General features: G+C 34.9%; 1 protein-coding gene and 1 long non-coding RNA gene across 4 annotated transcripts; one reads left to right on the top strand and one right to left on the bottom strand.

Annotated features, from left to right (window-relative positions):
- Positions 1–84: 84 nt before the first annotated feature.
- Positions 85–8,468, top strand: LOC111024257 (uncharacterized). Of its 3 annotated transcripts, none has more exons than XR_015787026.1 (3): positions 85–309; positions 395–2,525; positions 3,012–8,468. It is a non-coding gene; the product is annotated as an uncharacterized LOC111024257 (long non-coding RNA). The 3 variants fall into 3 exon arrangements; XR_015787027.1 differs by having other exon boundaries at positions 395–7,391; positions 7,479–8,468; XR_015787025.1 differs by having other exon boundaries at positions 395–8,468.
- On the bottom strand, positions 3,494–4,175 carry LOC111025802 (uncharacterized). Its single transcript, XM_088116856.1, has 2 exons — positions 3,901–4,175; positions 3,494–3,787 (listed from the first exon to the last, which is right to left on the bottom strand). The coding sequence occupies exons 1-2, from the start codon at positions 4,157–4,159 to the stop codon at positions 3,636–3,638; spliced, it is 411 nt and encodes a 136-aa protein (XP_087972982.1). The 5' UTR covers positions 4,160–4,175; the 3' UTR covers positions 3,494–3,635.
- Positions 8,469–17,294: the final 8,826 nt, after the last annotated feature.

Here is a 17,294-nt window from a genome sequence, read left to right as displayed (position 1 = left end):
GGCAACCCGAGCCCAGATCTATGATGTTCAGCCTCGATTCGTGAAGATTCCTTTGTTCCAGCATTGACCCATATCCAAACGAAGCCGATTCACGATACCCACCCTTGTGCGAAGTCGATTTGCGATACCCACCCCCGATGGCATCTTTTCAGCACTCACCCACACCCTAACGGAGATTTATTTGCGTTATCAATTGTTTTTCGGCATCAGACCAGCACGTTTGAGCCTTTTCGAGCTCAGTTTTGCACTACCGAACTCATTCGACATCAATCCAACCAAGCCCCAAATTGTTTCATCATGGTTTAATAGGTAATAACTCGCTTGAACCTTCTTTCCAATTGGATTTAAGTGTTTCTATCTAGTTTCTAACATAAGTTTGGTCTCTTTTTTTTAGGTATCGATTATTACAGTATTAGTGACGTGTTAGTTTGTGTAAGTAATTTCTTACTGAGGTGATTATTTGTTGTGAGTTGATATGTACGAAATATTTGTTTGTGTGTCTATGAATGTTGTTGCATGATTGCTTGCGGTTGGTACTACATTATACATATTGGCTGTATTCTGATTACTATTAAACATTTTAGAGTGTTGGATACATTTCTGGATATATGTTTGCTACGTCTCTTTTGTGAATTATCTACGCTATGGTGTGTAAATCATGCTGAATCTTGAGAGAAAGGTGTTCTTGTGATGTTGGATGGCCATGTCTGGATGATAGTGGCATATGTTTTTGTGTATAACACATATTGCATTATTGTGAGATAGTTTATGCATGGGTCATGACTTAAAAGCATGAAGGACTATGGTGAGAGTTTCAGGATATAATGAACTGTGTGGATGAGTAACACGGCCAGAGGGATGGCACGTCACTAGTTGGGTATCGAGACTCCAGGTGCAAAGTTCGGGGATCGATACCCCAACTTGGTAGAGATGAGTGTCGAGGCTCCAAGTACAGAGGTCGGGGGTCGGCATGGTGATTCTAATTGTTGAATTAGTATTGGGTCTTGATGTGGTGGCGATCAAGGACCAATACGTTGAGTAGTGGTCGATACCTTGGGAATAAATGTCAAGGGTCGATGCACAGTTCAAAGCCTTGGGGATAAATGGCAAGGTTGAACGCCAAGATTTAGTAGATGAGTGTCGAGCTTTGAGAATAAATGACAAGGGTCGATGCAACTCGAAGAGTTAGACTTGGACGTCTAACATAATGTGATAGATTAAAAGTTGCTTAGAGGCCAAAGATCAATACGTTGAGTAGTAGTTGAGGCCTTGGGGATAAATGGCAAGGTCGAACGCCAAGCTTCTGTAGATGAGTGCCAGGCCTTGGGGTTAAATGGCAATAGCCGATATGATTCTATGAGTTAGACTTAGAGGACTAACATAATGTGATAGGTTAGAAGTTGCTTGGAACCAAAGGTCAATACGTTGAGTAGTAGTTGAGGCCTTGGGGATAAATGTCAAGGTCTAACATCGAGCACCGTAGAGAAGTGTCTATGCCTTGGCTACGCGAGGTCAGGGGTCGGTACGACTCGAAGTTATAGTTGACTAGGAGGAGACTTGACTAGAGAGACCATTTAATATTGCGTTGTTAAGTTTCAATTTGAATAGGATAGTTATAGTTGTTTATTTGTAGCTTGAGTTTGTTATTAGATTAACAAATTGTTTTGCTAAGTTCCTTATTTAGGGGATGTTTTAAGATTGACAGTTCGTTATTCTGGCGAACATTAATTTTGTTTAGCTACTTGAACTGTGGTGATGTAATATGTTAAAGATATTTATCGGTATAATACATCTGTTCAAGTTGAACTTGAGTTAGGTTTTGGTTCGCTGCCTTTTTGTGAAAGTTAGATTCGTGTAGTGGATGGTTTTATGAATAGTAAAGATTTCATTGAGAGATTTTATAAGGTTATATTGTTATTAAATTATTACCTATAAAGAATTTGAGTTTCGTTAGAACTTTAGTGGTGTTTGGTTTGTTTAGTGCAAGTTTTTTATAAGTGTTATTATTCAGAGTAGCACAGCGGAAGCGTGGTGAGAGGTTGTCATAGTTTGTATGTCTAGTGGTTTAATTCTCTAGTACGAATGAGACTTTTTAGGTGGCTTTCAGTAACGGTCCCGTTGGGATGTTGAAAATCCTTGGGCGTTACAGTTGGTATCAGAGCAGAGTTGGTCCTGTAGACTGGCCTAGCACCTAGGTCGTTTAGGGTTATGGTCTTTCTTGGTCTCCTCCCCATCACGAGGTACATTGACTTGATATCTTATAGTTGTTTACCTTATGGACTTTGTATCCTCTTATTTTTAATTTATTTGCTTGTGTTGACATATTTGTTTTATGTTAATACTTAGGTTGCTACCTTTCATTAAGGGCTAGTAGTCTTAGTCGTTTTGGGTTAGTAGCTTAGATGAGTAATCTTAGTATACTTTTTCCATCGATGGCACCTCATAGAGTTAAGAATCAAGCATGCACGTTATTCTTGAAGATGATGCAGAACACCATGAGGAGCTGCAACACCTCGACTTTTCAGGTTATTTTTATTTTAAGATTTAAATCGAGCATTTGGATTTCTCCTGTAAGCTACTAATTTAAATTCTTGGATTTTCTAATTTGGAGTTCTAATTTTGGATAAATGAGAATCTAAGTTTAATTTAGATAGTTAAGATAAATTAAGTTTTCAAATTTTGGAGAATGATTTTTAATTAAATCTTAATCCTAAGTTTTGGAAATTTAATTCTCTCTTTTGGTTTCTATTATTCGGTTTTAATTTTATGTTAATATCCAAATCCTTTTTCAAGTTGGTCTCCTTGTTAAAAAAGGATTAGGAAATCCCCTCTTATTTAAGGTCATTAGTCATATTTTTGGTTTAACAAAATTATTTTATTTTTGGTAAAAAAAATAAGAAAACAAAAAAGGAAAACAAAAAGGAAATTGAAACCCTCAACCCCCTTTCTTCTACTTCTCGAAACGTACCCCCAGCCGTCAGCCCCCTCTCCCTCCTTTTTTCTCCGTCCAGCCCATCTCCTCTCTTTGGTGACGACAACAGTGGCGACCGGTGGCGCTTCTGCATCCGGCGAACTCGTAGCAGCAGCAAAACTGGGCCGACGTTCCTCGATCAGTTGCAACACAGATCTTTCGCATCGTTGCGATCTCTCCTCGGTAGCAGTGGCGACACGTTTTCCAGTCAACAGCAGCGGCGCGACGAGTATTGCAACAACCACGATCTTCTTGGTGTTTCCTCGGCGTTTTCTAGCGTGGGTGTCAACACTCGAGCAAACCCGACAGTTCGACTTAGATCTGACAAGCAGAGGCAGCGCGTGACTTCCCTGTAGCAACCTGTGAAATTCCGACAGTGACTCGGTCGTGGGTGTTTTCGATGACCCCATACAGCCAAGGTTTTAAAAGGCTTGAGGCGGGCTTGCGGCTTTTTCTCAAGGAGAGGCGAGGCGTAAGCCTTGAGGCGGTATGAGGCGTAAGCCTGATTTTAAATAGAAAGATAAAAAGAATAAAATTTATAAAAGATAAAACATTAAATTTTGTATTCCTAATATTATAATGTTCCTATAAAAGCATAAAACACACATAATAATGACAAAAAGAAAAATCTTGATAGTCTATCCAACTTTCTTGAGATAAAAATCTAAAGCTCGTCTACGACATCATTATCACTGTCACTAATAGGATCTTCCATAGAGTCATCGTCATATCTAATTGCTCCATCCTCATTTTCATTGTCACTTTCAATATCCACCCATTCCTCTTCATCCAATGTCATCGGCATCTTCCCTTTATCTGTTTACGAAATAAATTTTGGAAATTTAAAAGTCAGAACCTAAGTTAATATATGTAACTTATAAGTTAACATTGAAATTTAAAATTAAAATAATTTCTCATCAGTCACATACCTTTACTTCTAGATTTTGGTTGTTTTGTCTTATCACTAACGTCTCTCTGTTGAGTACTACTTCCTTCTCCAAGCTCAAAAATATTGATGTTAGGATCATCATCATGCTCAATAAAGGCATCAAGTCCAAATTTACCATTCCTAGTGTTCTCAACAATCCACTCATCATCAGACGCCAAATCATCTAGTACCAATGGATCTTCTTCCTCTTTGAGAGCCTTTCGCTTCAAGTGCTTATCCTTTAATCTTTTATTGTACATGATATAAACTAAGTTATTTAACTTAGTTGTACTCAAACGATTCCTTCTCTTTGTATGCACCTATCAATATGAGACATAATTTATACTAAATTTAGCACCAAAGTCTCAAACAATTGGTTGCAAGTTAAAAAGGAAAATTTTCTATAAACCTGATTAAATGTACTCCAATTACGATCGCAACCAGATGCTGAACAAGTAAGACTCAAAACTTTGATGGCAAATTTAGCTAGTTCTGGTGTGCCATCGCCAAATTGAGTCCACCAATCAACTACATTGTCGAATATCATATCAAGTTAGGAAACCAAAACTAAAAGAAATAATAGGTTATATTTCATCTTCACAATGCTTACCTGGAGATCGCTTTTTGCAAGATGCTATTGCCTGTTGGAAGCCAAAAAATCCTTCCCTCCTTCGAAATGAATCAATCTGAAGATCAGCTTTTACTCTTTCAACTTCATCGACAATCATTTTGTCCATACATGTATATAAACCCAACTTGATCTCTGGATGAGTGGAAAAATTATTATCATATTGGAAATGTGGATTCAAGAAATATTCTGCGGCATGTAAATGTCGGTGAAGTTGAAATTCCCACTTTTCATCAATAATGTTCCATATCTCTTTGTAGCTTGCTTCCTCCCCTCCAAGATTTTTGGCAATCTCCTCCTTTGCTGAATCCATGGCACCATATATAAATCCCATTGCAGGCACCTTTTCAGAATCAACCATTCTCAAAACCCCAACTAAAGGTTTAATTGTCTTAATTGCATATACCACAGCCGGCCAAAAATGTTTGTCACTTAAAATTATTCTCTTAACTTCCTTCCCTTCTGGCTTTTTTGCCCAAACACTATCCTGCCATTGCTTAGAAGTAAACATTGCTTGTAATGGTTGTTTAGATTGGCAAATGCTTTGCAATGTCAAATAAGCAGTAGCAAATCTGGTGGTGGCTGGACGAACAAGCTCTCTCTTCGTAAAAGACCTCATCAATGCTAACACCCATCCATGATTATAGATAAAGTTGCTTACTTTTTTTGCTTTTATCAAGGCATTCTTATGTTGAGGCAGTTCACCAAGCTTCTCAAGCATCAAATCGAGACAATGGGCAGCACATGGAGTCCAATACAAATGCTTTCGTTTTTCCATCAACTTTTTTCCTGCCGACTTGTAGGTTGATGCATTGTCTGTCACAACTTGAACTACAAGATTCTCTCCAATTTCATGTACTACGTCATCCAGAAGCTGAAATATCATATTTGCATCCTTTACAGCATCTGAAGCGTCAATAGATTTCAAAAATACCGTTCCACTTGGTGAGTTTACAAGAAAGTTAATCAAACTTCTTCCTTTCATATCCTTCCAACCATCAGATAAGATCGACACTCCAGTGTTTACCCATGTCTTGCATATGTCATTCACAATATTACGTGTAGTCTTCATCTCCTCTTTCAAAATCCATGAACTCAGTTCATGCATACTTGGTGGTTTCAAACCTCGACCAAAAAAACCAATGGATCGACACATATTTACAAAAGAAGGACTTCTTGCCACGTTAAATGAAATACCATTTTCAAAAAAAAACCTCCCAATGTCCATACACACAGAATTACGAGCCTCTTTCGCATTTGTAGGAGTGACTTGATTTTGAACCTTATTTCCACCATCGGCATCAACATCACCAACATCAGTCACCATGAATCGATCCATTGGTCCTCAAATTCCTCTCGAAGAAATATCACAACTACTTGAAGTTGCACCATGATAATATGCACCTCCTTCAACCATTTCTTCAAATTCCTTCTGACTAGTCATCTTAGTCGTTTCTCCTTTTTTGAGATAATCTTGAATCTCTTCTTTAACCTCGTCAGGAACTTTATTACATGGTGCAACATTTTTATGTGTTCCTCCACGATGATCTTTCATTCTTTTAACACCTCCTTTAATAACTTTGTTACAAAAATTGCATTTCATATAAACATAGCATTTTCCTATTGCACCTTCTTGCACCTTCTTGCACCTCAATACCATACTTCCATGCTGGATCTTTTCTAGCCCCTTTATTTGTTTTTTTAATATTTCCAACCATCTAAATAACAAGAACGATGAAAGTATTAGGAAAATAGAAAAGGAAAAAAAAATAGAATAAAAAAACCGAAAAGAAAAAGAAATAAACAAAATAAAAAAATTGAAAAAGAATTCAAAACGCTAGTAAGTAACAAGTAACAAATAAACGAAAGAAAAGATCAAAGAAAATAAAACAAAAATGAAAACATAGATAAAAGGAGAGAAAAAAAAACAGAACTTAAATAAACAAAGTTAAAATAGCAATAAAATAGGATTGATAAATAAACGAAAACTTAAAAAGTAGAAATAAAAATGATAGTTAAACGAAAGAAAAAAAAGAAGAAAAAAACAAATCTGAAAGTTGAAATTCGAATTTTGGAAGTTTAAACTGGCAACCAAATCAAGTTATAAAACATTAAAAAAAAATAACAGAAACGTGAACATGGATAGGAAAAGAGAGAGAATAAAGAAAAAGTCATACTTTTCTGTTGTAGCCCCACCACTACCGCTTGATTCCTATCACCGCTTGAAAGTTGAAATTCTGAATTGCTTTGCCTTGTCTGTTAGTGCTTCTTTGGTTGGGTTTTATTTGTTTTTTTTCCAATTCCTTTTCAAATCTTCCACGACTTTTCGTTCCCAAATGGTAATAATAATATTATATTAAAATCTTCCTAGATCTTTGAGATTCCAAGGCAAATAAATAGTTGCCTTTTCAGTTTTAGTCTTTTACAGTGATCGAGGATGCTATTAAAAGCTCATCACCATAAAGGCCGGTCAAAATAAAATTCATCAGGTCAAAATAAAAGGCTTACGCCTGTCAAGCCTTAAAGGCGTACGAATAGAGGCTTACGCCTCTCTCATGAAAGGCGTAAGCCTCTTTTTATTTATATAAGGCGTAGGTATCGAGGCCTTTTTTCCCCGCCTCGCCTCAAGGCGCGTCTCAAGGCGCACGCCTCGTTCGCCTTTTGAAACATTGCATACAGCATAGATCCGTGAAGCCCAGCAAGTTCCCATACTTTCCTCTTGGTTTCGGTGACTTTCAGCATTACCCGTTGCTTTTTGACATCGAGACAGCAAGCTTAAGGCCTTCCCAACTCGATTGTGAGAGCCCAAACCTCCTCGACGTATACCCACTTCGAACCCAAGTTGTTTTAGTGTGAGTTAGTAGGTAACGACTCACCTAAACTCGATTTCAATTATATTTAAGTGTTTCTAATCGGTTACTAACCTTGAGATCATACTCCTTTTGTTTTAGGAAGTCTTCGACAAGATCAGGAGCTTTAGGACATTTGTTGTAAGTAGTTCTTACTTGTGGGGATGTTTGTTGTTTGAATATGCATGAATTGTTTGGTGTGTTTTATGTGTTTTACTATATTTAGCAATGCTTGTTAAATATTGATGTTTGATGTTTTCCTATGAATGTTGGATATTAACTACTCTGGATAAATTGTGTTGAGCTCTAATTGTTTAAAATTTGTTTGACTATGCTCTGTTATGACTAAACTCACTGTGGAGCTGTTGTTAGGAATTATTATGTTGGGATTAGCATGTTGGCATTATTGATTTATTGTTGGTGTGTTGGGTTATTTTTGGATTATTGATTGACGCATTAGTGTAATGTCATGTTCATAAAAGCATACTGAGTTGTGAAAATTGATATGTTGTGAAAGCATGACCGACATATTGCTTCATTGTTAGAATGTTGTTTATGTTGTGGATGCATGCTAAATTGTATTAGTTGCAATTATGGGACCAACCAGTTACACTGCAGCTCTTGGGAGTGTCCTAGTCCTGGATGAGATTATTCCAAGGGATAACCAAGTTGACCAAGAGTTAGGCATCTCACATGAAGTTAAAAGGAAGTTCCCATTGTCTTCGTCAAGACAAACTGTTAGGGCCCCTCAACAGCAGACACAGACACGGGATACTCCCTCATTGTGTTCCTTATGTTATAAGCATCATACTAGGCTATGTTGGAAGAAGAAGAGGATCTGCTTTGAATTCAAGAAGGCGGCCCATTATATCAGAGAATGCCTGATGACTGAAGCAAGTGCCTCAAAGGACAACCAATAAGGGAGCACTATCTCATAAAAGACTTAGATGCTGTTGCTACAGATACTTGTTCCGACCCTATTATCGTTTCTTTTGTTCTCTCTTGGTAGTGATATTATTTGGAATTATCATGGCTTTGAGTATCCTTGACTTCGTGATTTATTTATTGATTCTCTATACTTTTGTGTGTTAAGTGAGCCTTTGTTGGAACTGTTGGGTTTGTTTCGTTGTAGGCCCTCACACCGTCAGGCTCGGTATTAGTGGTGAGTTAATTTGTGAAGTGGGGGAAAAGTTCTCTATAAATGCAGTTTGTCAAGAGTCCAACAACTCCTTTAAAGGCAAAAAAGAGGAGCAAGGCAGCTAGTTAGCATAAGAAGGTGAAAACTCTTCGGATTAGACAGAGACCGGTTAAAATCTTGGTTAGAAAAACTAAAACTTTAAGGAGGCAAGAATTTTTCCTTGGTTAATCAATTACAAGGAAGAAACTAAGCAATTTAAGAAGATTTCGGACAAACACCAAGTATCTGTCTTGTCAACTTTCAAGGACGAAAGTTCTTAAGGTGGGTTTCCTGCAACACCCACATATTTACCATTCTTTAGATACAAGGTACATAAAGCAACATAACATGGAAGAACTCAATGCCGAGCTAAAGAATATTAGAGACGAAATCCACGAATGGGTCAGGGAAGAATTGAATATTAGAAAATAAGAGACGAGATTGAAGAACAGGTCATGGAGGTGAAGAATGCAGAGCTAAAGAAGATGAGACAAGCATTGATAAGATTTAGGGGCAAGTCACGAAAATTTTCAATATCTTAAAGAATATTGTTATAGTTTGGGATATTTCTCAACCTAACAATTTAGTCGAACCTCATAATAATTCACCACCTAGAGTGGACCCACCTCTTTGTCAACAATAGAGAGCTTCTCCCAGCATAATTCGTCACATGAAGCTCAGCTTTCCAAGAAAGGTCAATAAGCTCGTACAAAGTGTCAGGTTGAATTCACATTCCAAGATGGACAAACATCAAAGGCCAATTACTCAGATAATTTAAAAGTTAAAGAAAAAGAAAATGTTACCAATAGAAATGCTGAAGAAGTTGGGGAAATTTCCTTTATAAACCAACACAAGCATGATAGAAGTATGACCCATTCCGATAGGGAATAGAAAAGGGAACTACAGGGCAAGAAAGTGCACGGAGATGGAGAGAGGCAAACAAACAACTGACAGTGCCTTTCATTGATAAAGAGCCACAAAATAAAAGCTCCATTAAAAGGAATAATAAAGTCCAGGCAGTAATCTTGAAGCGCAAGTGGAGATACCAACAAGGATCTGCGGTATACAATTCGTCTACAATACCCATAAACTCATCGGCTCTGTAGAATGACCCACATCTAACATTGCCAGCATTACCTGACAATCATAATAGTCGGAGGCAACTAAAGCAAGAGAGTTTTCATCCAATCCCAATATCCTATACCGAGCTATTATCACAATTATTTTAAAGTCATCTACTAGCTCTGGTACCTATAGAACCATTGCAGCCACCTTATCTAAAGTGGTACGACCAGCAAGTTCGTTGTGGTTACCATGCAGGAGATGTACGTCATTAAAAAGAGAACTTTACTTCACTAAAGCATAAAGTACAAGTTCTAATGAAAGCAGGGTGGCTCAGGTTTTCAAAGAAAGATGACCCACACATGAAGCACTAGAATCATGAGTGCGCGAGACTATGAAAATCAATGTTGGTCTATTGCTTTGCATTATCAATAAAGTCTATTTCTTATATGAAGTCATCTTTGAGATCGCTTGCTAGTTGTAGAAACCGTATTTGGTCCGGCTTATTTTTAATTTTAATTTTAATTTATATTATTGTATTTTACTTTATTGTGTTTTATTTTAAGAATAAGATAGGTTTACTTTATTATTAGTTTTAATATAAAGTTTAAATTAACTAAAATTAAAATATTAGATTTATTTAAATGTTTAAGAAAATAAAAAATGGTTTGTTTAGATTTTGTTTTATTAATTAAAAAAATAGATAAATAAAATTAATTTGTTTTAAAAAGATTTTGTTTTAATTAAATAAAGATTTTATTTTAACAAAACCTTTGATTTTTAACCGTTTTTTTCCTCTTTGATTTTTTCCTCGTCAAAGGCACTTAACGTGGCATCTTCTCCCTTCCCTTCCCTTCTTCTCTTCCCTATTTTCCTCTATTCTCTTGCCTCTTTTTCTTTTTTACCATTATCTTTAGATGTATTTAAAGAGGGTTGCAGTTGAGAGGAGGGAAAAGACAGAAACACACAGTGGAGAAAGTTAGAAACTCATCACCGTATCTTCTTCTCTCCATCTCTCTTATCCCACCATCACCACTTTTCTCCTTCATACCCACGACCTCCGACGAAGCAAGGGAACGACACGAACGACAGCAGCAACAACCTTCTTCACAACTTCTTCCAAGCCTGCTGGCACTCTAACGATCTCCTTCCGGTAGTGCGTTTTACGTAAGTATAAAATACGTTGGAATTTTTTTTTAAATAAGGGAAAATTGGCTTTGAAAATCATGCTTTTAATTTGAAACAGATTCTTTTGTTTCTATCAAAAGATTTTTTTTTAGAAAAAAAGTTTTTTTTTTTTTACTTTTTTTTAAAAGAAAATGCTTTTAGTAAGAAACTTTTTTTTAAGATAAACAAAATTTTCTAAATTAATTTTAAATGAGTTTTTGAAAATAAAATAAAGATTTTGATATTTTAAAATAAAAGGTTTTCTTTTTCTAATAAAGAAGAGTTTTTTAAATGAAATAAATATAAACTTAATTTTATTTTAATAAACTATTTTACTTTAAAATTTTGGTTAAAATACATTGAAAAAAAAAAGGAGTTTTATAAAATAAATCTTCTTTAAAAAAATTTGGATTATTTTAAATTTGGATTCAAAGTTTAAGAGATAAAAACGAATATTGTGCTGCAAGATTTTAAAAAAAAAAGAGGAGATAAAAACAGAGTATTTTAGAATAAAATCTCATTTTTTTTTAAAAAAATTCGTTTTAATGGTATGGTGGTTATGGTTTTCAAAAAAATCTTAACAGAAAATCAGTTTTAGCAAATAAGTTTTGTTAAAAGTAAATTTGACTTTAGTTTTAAATAAAGGTTTTTTTTCTTTTAAATAATCTTGTTAATTTCGAAATAAATAAAAAATGTTATTTATTTTTGTTGAAATTGAACAAATTCGTAGGTTTTTTTTTTAGTTAAAAAAAATAAATTAAAACCTTTGTTTTTGTAAAAGAATACAATGTTTACATATTAGGACGTTAGAATAGTGGTAAAGGTTTGAGTTTTTTTAATGTACATGACCAAGTACGAGTCTTTGCATGCCTCATTTTATCATTGTTTTTACTGAATAATTATTTTAAATAAAACATTTTATTTAGAGTTTTTTTTTTAAACAAAATTTAAAAGTATAAAATATGTATTTTAAAAAAGAGCATAGCTTATATTTCAAAGTGGTGGCACACTGGTGTGATGTTTTAGTGTCAACACTCATGTCGCAAGTTCAAGTCTTAATCTTTCATAAGATTAGAATTATTTTTTTATTTATTATTATTATTTTTTTTCTAAATAATTATTTCAAAAACTCCAATGACGGGAATTGGAACCTTCCATTATTCTCGAGGTGTCAAAATTTTTCTAATGGCTTTCGTGCCACTCATATCTATTAATTCATATCTTATAATAAAATGTGAATTAATATAATACGAGACATTTAAAATAAAAAAAGTATATGTTTTTTGGACCAAATAACATAATAGGATAATTTTTTACAAAATGTGGTACCGTTTTCGAACGGGTGTTGTAGGGTGCTAACACCTTCCCTACACTCAGTCGACTCCCGAACCAACAATCTGTTTTCGCAGACCTTGTCTTTATTTTTAGGTGACCAATCACACCTCGTAGATGATTGGTGGCGACTCCAAACCCTTATCTCGAAAGAGACCCTTAAGGGGATGACGCCGGCCGCTCCGCGTCGCGATAACGTTGCGACAGCTTGGCGACTCCACTAGAGACCTTTGAGAGTCAAGCCATTTAGTTTGTCATTTATTAACCTATTGTAATATGTTTTTGGGTCCATTTTTTTGTTTGTTTTTTTTCTTCATTTAATTGTATTATTATTTTATTTTGCATCACCATGCGTCTCACACACATTCACAAGCCTCCTACCCGGGCTTTACCTTTTAGGATTAGATCGGAGACTGAGTAGTGTAACCTTCGTGGAATTTCGGTTCCCGTGTAGGTGCATGAAATTCTCCACTCAAGTCGACCATACTGCCAAAGCATATGAAAGATTTGTGGGCCATTATCCTATAGGATGCATTAGTACATAACTTCACACCATATTCATATTGCATTTTATGTGGGTTGTTCCGTCTTCATGGCATATTGTTTTTTAATAAAAAATTAGGGTTGATTTGGACTTTTAACCATTAGGTTTTAAATGAACCACTTAAAAAAAAAAAGAATAGAAAATGATTTACCTTATTTCTTCCTAACTACTTGTTTAAGTTTTGGATAGAAGTACTGCCTTTCAAAGGGGTTATAAATGTCCCTGTTGTAGGCACATAAACACTTTCAAACTTATTCACTCACTTAGGAGTTCGGCTTTATAACCCTAGAGTTTAATTTTATGTACATATTTATGTTTCTCTCTCTTAGGGTGAATTAGAGTCTACCATTACATTTGCATGCATTTGGAATGTATTAATGATTGTATGAAGTATTTATCATATTCTTGGGGCAGTTTGTAGCATATTTAGATAATTTTTTTTCTCCTCCAAAGAAAATAAAATAAAAAAACTTATCCTGCTCGTGCATCATTCTACATGTCCATATCATAAATTAAAAAAAATATATCTATCTTTTTTATGCATCATTTTACATTTTTATATCATAAATTAAAATTTATCGTTGTAATGCATCATTTCATATGTCTAAATATATATATTAAAAAAAAAGAAGCAATATTTTAACAGGCATTGTTTCGCATAATTCCCGATCTAACATTTGCATCCCATCGTCTCATGCATATCAATTTCTATCTTTAAAAATCAAAATCTATGCATTCTCCATTACATCATAATTAACACGAACTGTTAGAAAAATAGCTCAAGAACCACATATTTACTATTCTTTATATACAAGGTACATAAAGCAGCATAACATGGAAGAATTTAATACTGAGCCAAATAATATTAAGACAAAATCTACGAGTGAGTCATGGAAGAATTTAATGCCGAGCTAAAGAAAATAAGATACGAGATTCAATAACAGGTCATGGAGGTGCAGAATTTAGAGCTAAAGCAGATGAGACAAGACATCGATAAGTATCAGGAGCAAATCACGGAAATTTTCAATGTCTTAAATAATATTGTTACAGTTGGAGACATTTCTCAACCTAACAATTTAGTCGAACCTCGTAATAATTCATCACCTAGGGTAGACCCACCTCTTTATCAATCAACATATGGATTCCCCCAACACAGTTCGTCACATGACGTTCAACTTTCCAAGAAAGGCCGACAAGCTCCTACAATCTGTCAGGTTGAGTTCGCATTCCAAGATGGTCAAACATCAAAGGCCAATTTAAAAGGTAAAGAAAAAGAAAATGTTACCAACAGAAATGCTGAAGAAACTACAGGGAAAGAATATGCTCAAAGATGGAGAAAAGCAACAGAACAGCTGCCAGTGCCTTTAATTAATAAAGAGCCACGTTCTGAAATGAATAAAATCTCTGTTAAAAGGAAAAATAAAGTCGAGGCAGTAGTTTCGAAGCGCAAGGAGAAGTACCAACAAGGACTCGTGGCATACAGTCCTTCTACGGTACCCATAAACTCATTAACTCTGCAGAATGATCCACAAACATTAACTGACAATCATAGTAGTCGGACACAACTAAAGCGAGAGAGCTTTCATTCGATCACAATATCCTATACCAAGTTGTTATCCCAATTATTTCAAGGTAATCTATTAGCTCTCGTACCCGTAGAGCCATTACAACCACCTTATCCAAAGTGGTACGACCCACAAGTCCGTTGTGATTACCATGCATGAGCTGTAGGTCATTCAACTAAGAATTGTACTTCACTAAAGCATAAAGTGCAGGTTCTAATGAAGGCGGGATGGCTAAAATTTTCAAAGGAAGATGGTTCACACATGAAACACTAGAATCATGAGTTCACGAGACTATGGAAATCTGGATTTAATATTTTCCCACTATCAATAAAGTCTATTTCTTATTTGAAGTCATCTTTGAGATTGCTTGCTAGTGTTAAAATGACAATGAAGCTTTAGTCACCTATGATTTAGCTAAGTCCTTGTAAAAAAGAATGTAAGTGTGTGGAAATTGAGCTATTTTCTTAAAAAAAAAATCTAAGTCATACATTCATTCATGCATCACTCATATCATATCATTGGTTGAAAAACAAAAGAACAAAAAACAAAAAAGAAACAAAAAATGTTACATGTTTCGAGATTTTCAATAATAATTTTAAAAAGGTCTACCCTTATCACTTTTGTTAGTTAAGACCTTAGCAAGAATCATAAAACAACTACAATAAGTCACTTGGAGGAAAAAAAGTGAGAAAATGAAAAGGTGAAAAAGGAAACAATGTAAAAAAAAATGTGAAAAAATGAATGCTTTCGATGCTCTCTCAATGAGATATAAATTTTTGCCAAATCTCAACCATTTTTTTTCCTCTTTGAAACATATTTCTCAAAGCTTTGTTGTCAGGCTAAATCCCTAAACCAAAATAGTTTTATCTTGGCCTCCCTATTTCTTCCCATGTGCGAACCAGTAAACCACTAAATATTCATACTGGGATAGGGATGTCTTTCGAGGTGAGAATCTAAAACAGAGCTGTAAAACCTTGAGCCTAGCCTGCTTTGAGTCTAACCTACCGATATATGGTAAATATGGTCAACATTAAGAGTTGACTATTTACTGGAAAAAAATCCTTTGCTTAGTCCCTCACATACACTTTTGTGATTAATATCCAAATATTACTCATCATAAAAAGCCTTTTGCTAGGCCTACCACATCATTATCCACATAATGTTGAGAACTTTGAAGGTAACTGAAATAACACTGAACTATTATGATTGACTGCTTCATGAATTGGTACTTGTAGTTGCTCAAAAATTTCCCTACTAAGACTTCCTTCTTTCACTTTCTATTTCATCGTGTTCTCCTATCTCAATTCTTGGTCTCTTATCTTCTTTTCAGTAAAAGTGATTCCAAGACTGAGGATAATAGTTTTTAGAATTGAGAAGTTAGCAACCTGACAAATAGTCTCAAGATCTTAGTTTGATAAGTTTCGTTTGAGAACAGTTTTTACTGGAGCAATAGCAAAGACATAATTTGGAACAACAATTAGAGTTGCAAAAGGCGACTACGCATGATCAACTTTTTATATGTGATTGCACCTTTTTTTTTTTATAAAAGGGTTGTGTCTGGCCAAAAAAAAAAAAGAAAAAAGAAAAAAAACTTCGTCTAAGGCCATGATAGTGCTTTAGTTCAATGATTGGAGCAATCTTCTTTGCAAATCTTCAGACTGGGACAAAGTCGAGCAATGCTACGTCAATGCAAATTTGTAACTACATTGTACAAAGCTTTGAGGAAAAGGTAATCTTCAGACTGATATTGTTACATTTCTCCTCGCACAAAATCTTCTTCACTTTGAGAAAAAAAGAGGTCATTTGCATTCAAAAGTGACTACATCAACTGCACTACGGAGCTCAGGTTAAAAGAGAGCCTTACATTCAAAAAGTGGGTTGTAGCAACATGGCCATAAAGTGAAGCTAAAGGTGAGAAAGAATATTTTTTTCAAAGATCTTAGGCTAAACTCAAAAAGGGGCAAGATACACGAGATGAACTCTTGGGGAGTTACGCAACCCATTCTCAAGGTCACTTATCCAAAGAACTAGACTCTTCTATTCACTTGGTCATAATCTCTTATAAAAGCTTCAAAAAAAATTCAATCTTTTATTGTTCAAAAGATTTGACCAAACGATGATACAGACACCGTGAATAAAAATTATGGGGAATTTGAAATATTTAGACAGATTGGATGACCATTGGGGTTCCAACCTTGCGGAGACTATCAACGGATGAGAAAAGAACAGTACACTGGTATGTAATGAATAATTGTTTAGAGATAGAGGATTATCGTAGGTTTGTTTTTTCCCAATGATTACATCATTTGAGAATAGTTTGACTTTAAAAATGTTTCTCACTATCTTGCTCTTAAAAATAGGCAACATTTAAGAATACTACATCCATAAACAGTAAGCGCGTCCGACTTATACAAAAAACATCAGTGTCAATTTCTCGATTGGTTTAAATATCATGTAAGTGTAATTTAAAGTTTCTACATTAGGACTTTACTTAAAGTGAGCTTTAATGACGAGTCGTGTTCATTTAGAGAAACACTTACAGGTTTTGGAACTACGAGAGCGTGGAAATATATATGATGATCTCTACTCTTTAGCAATGCGACCGGCTTCCAACATGTGCAGTTATAGTGGATGCATTGTGAATCGAATGCGTTTTCACAATATTGAGCGCGACAAACGTCAGGTTACACAGAACAGTGGTGTAAGGGTACCAGGAGAAACTGGAGGAGGTGACAATAATTTTTATGGTATCTTGACAGAGGTTTTAGACTTAGATTACTGTATTAGAAGACGTGTCATCACTTTTAAGTGTAAGTGGTTCGACACGGTGTAATGACCCTAATTTTTATATGTCATTAATAATATAAGATTGAGATAATTACTCATAAAACATAATTTCATTAAAATAAAATAAGATAAAAACTTGTATTTTTCATCTAAAAATGAAAACGATAACTTAATAAGACTTAACTTATAAATCTTTAGCAGCGGAAATCACAAAGTTATTATCCTTAAATAAAACAAGTAAAAATGTGGTATAGTCATAATTAAAAGTATATAAATAAAATTCA

This window comes from Momordica charantia (assembly GCF_013281855.1).
Source record: "Momordica charantia cultivar OHB3-1 chromosome 9 unlocalized genomic scaffold, Mcharantia_2.0 BLBB01000009.1, whole genome shotgun sequence".
NCBI lineage: Eukaryota > Viridiplantae > Streptophyta > Magnoliopsida > Cucurbitales > Cucurbitaceae > Momordica > Momordica charantia.
This window is presented reverse-complemented; position numbering and strand designations above follow the sequence as displayed.

Excerpts from the sequence above, each read along its gene's own strand:
- LOC111025802 (XM_088116856.1), bottom strand. The coding sequence starts at position 4,159 with ATGTACAATAAAAGATTAAAGGATAAGCACTTGAAGCGAAAGGCTCTC. Across the intron at positions 3,788-3,900 it reads ACCAAAATCTAGAAGTAAAG|ATAAAGGGAAGATGCCGATG; the intron begins GTATGTGACTGA and ends TTTCGTAAACAG.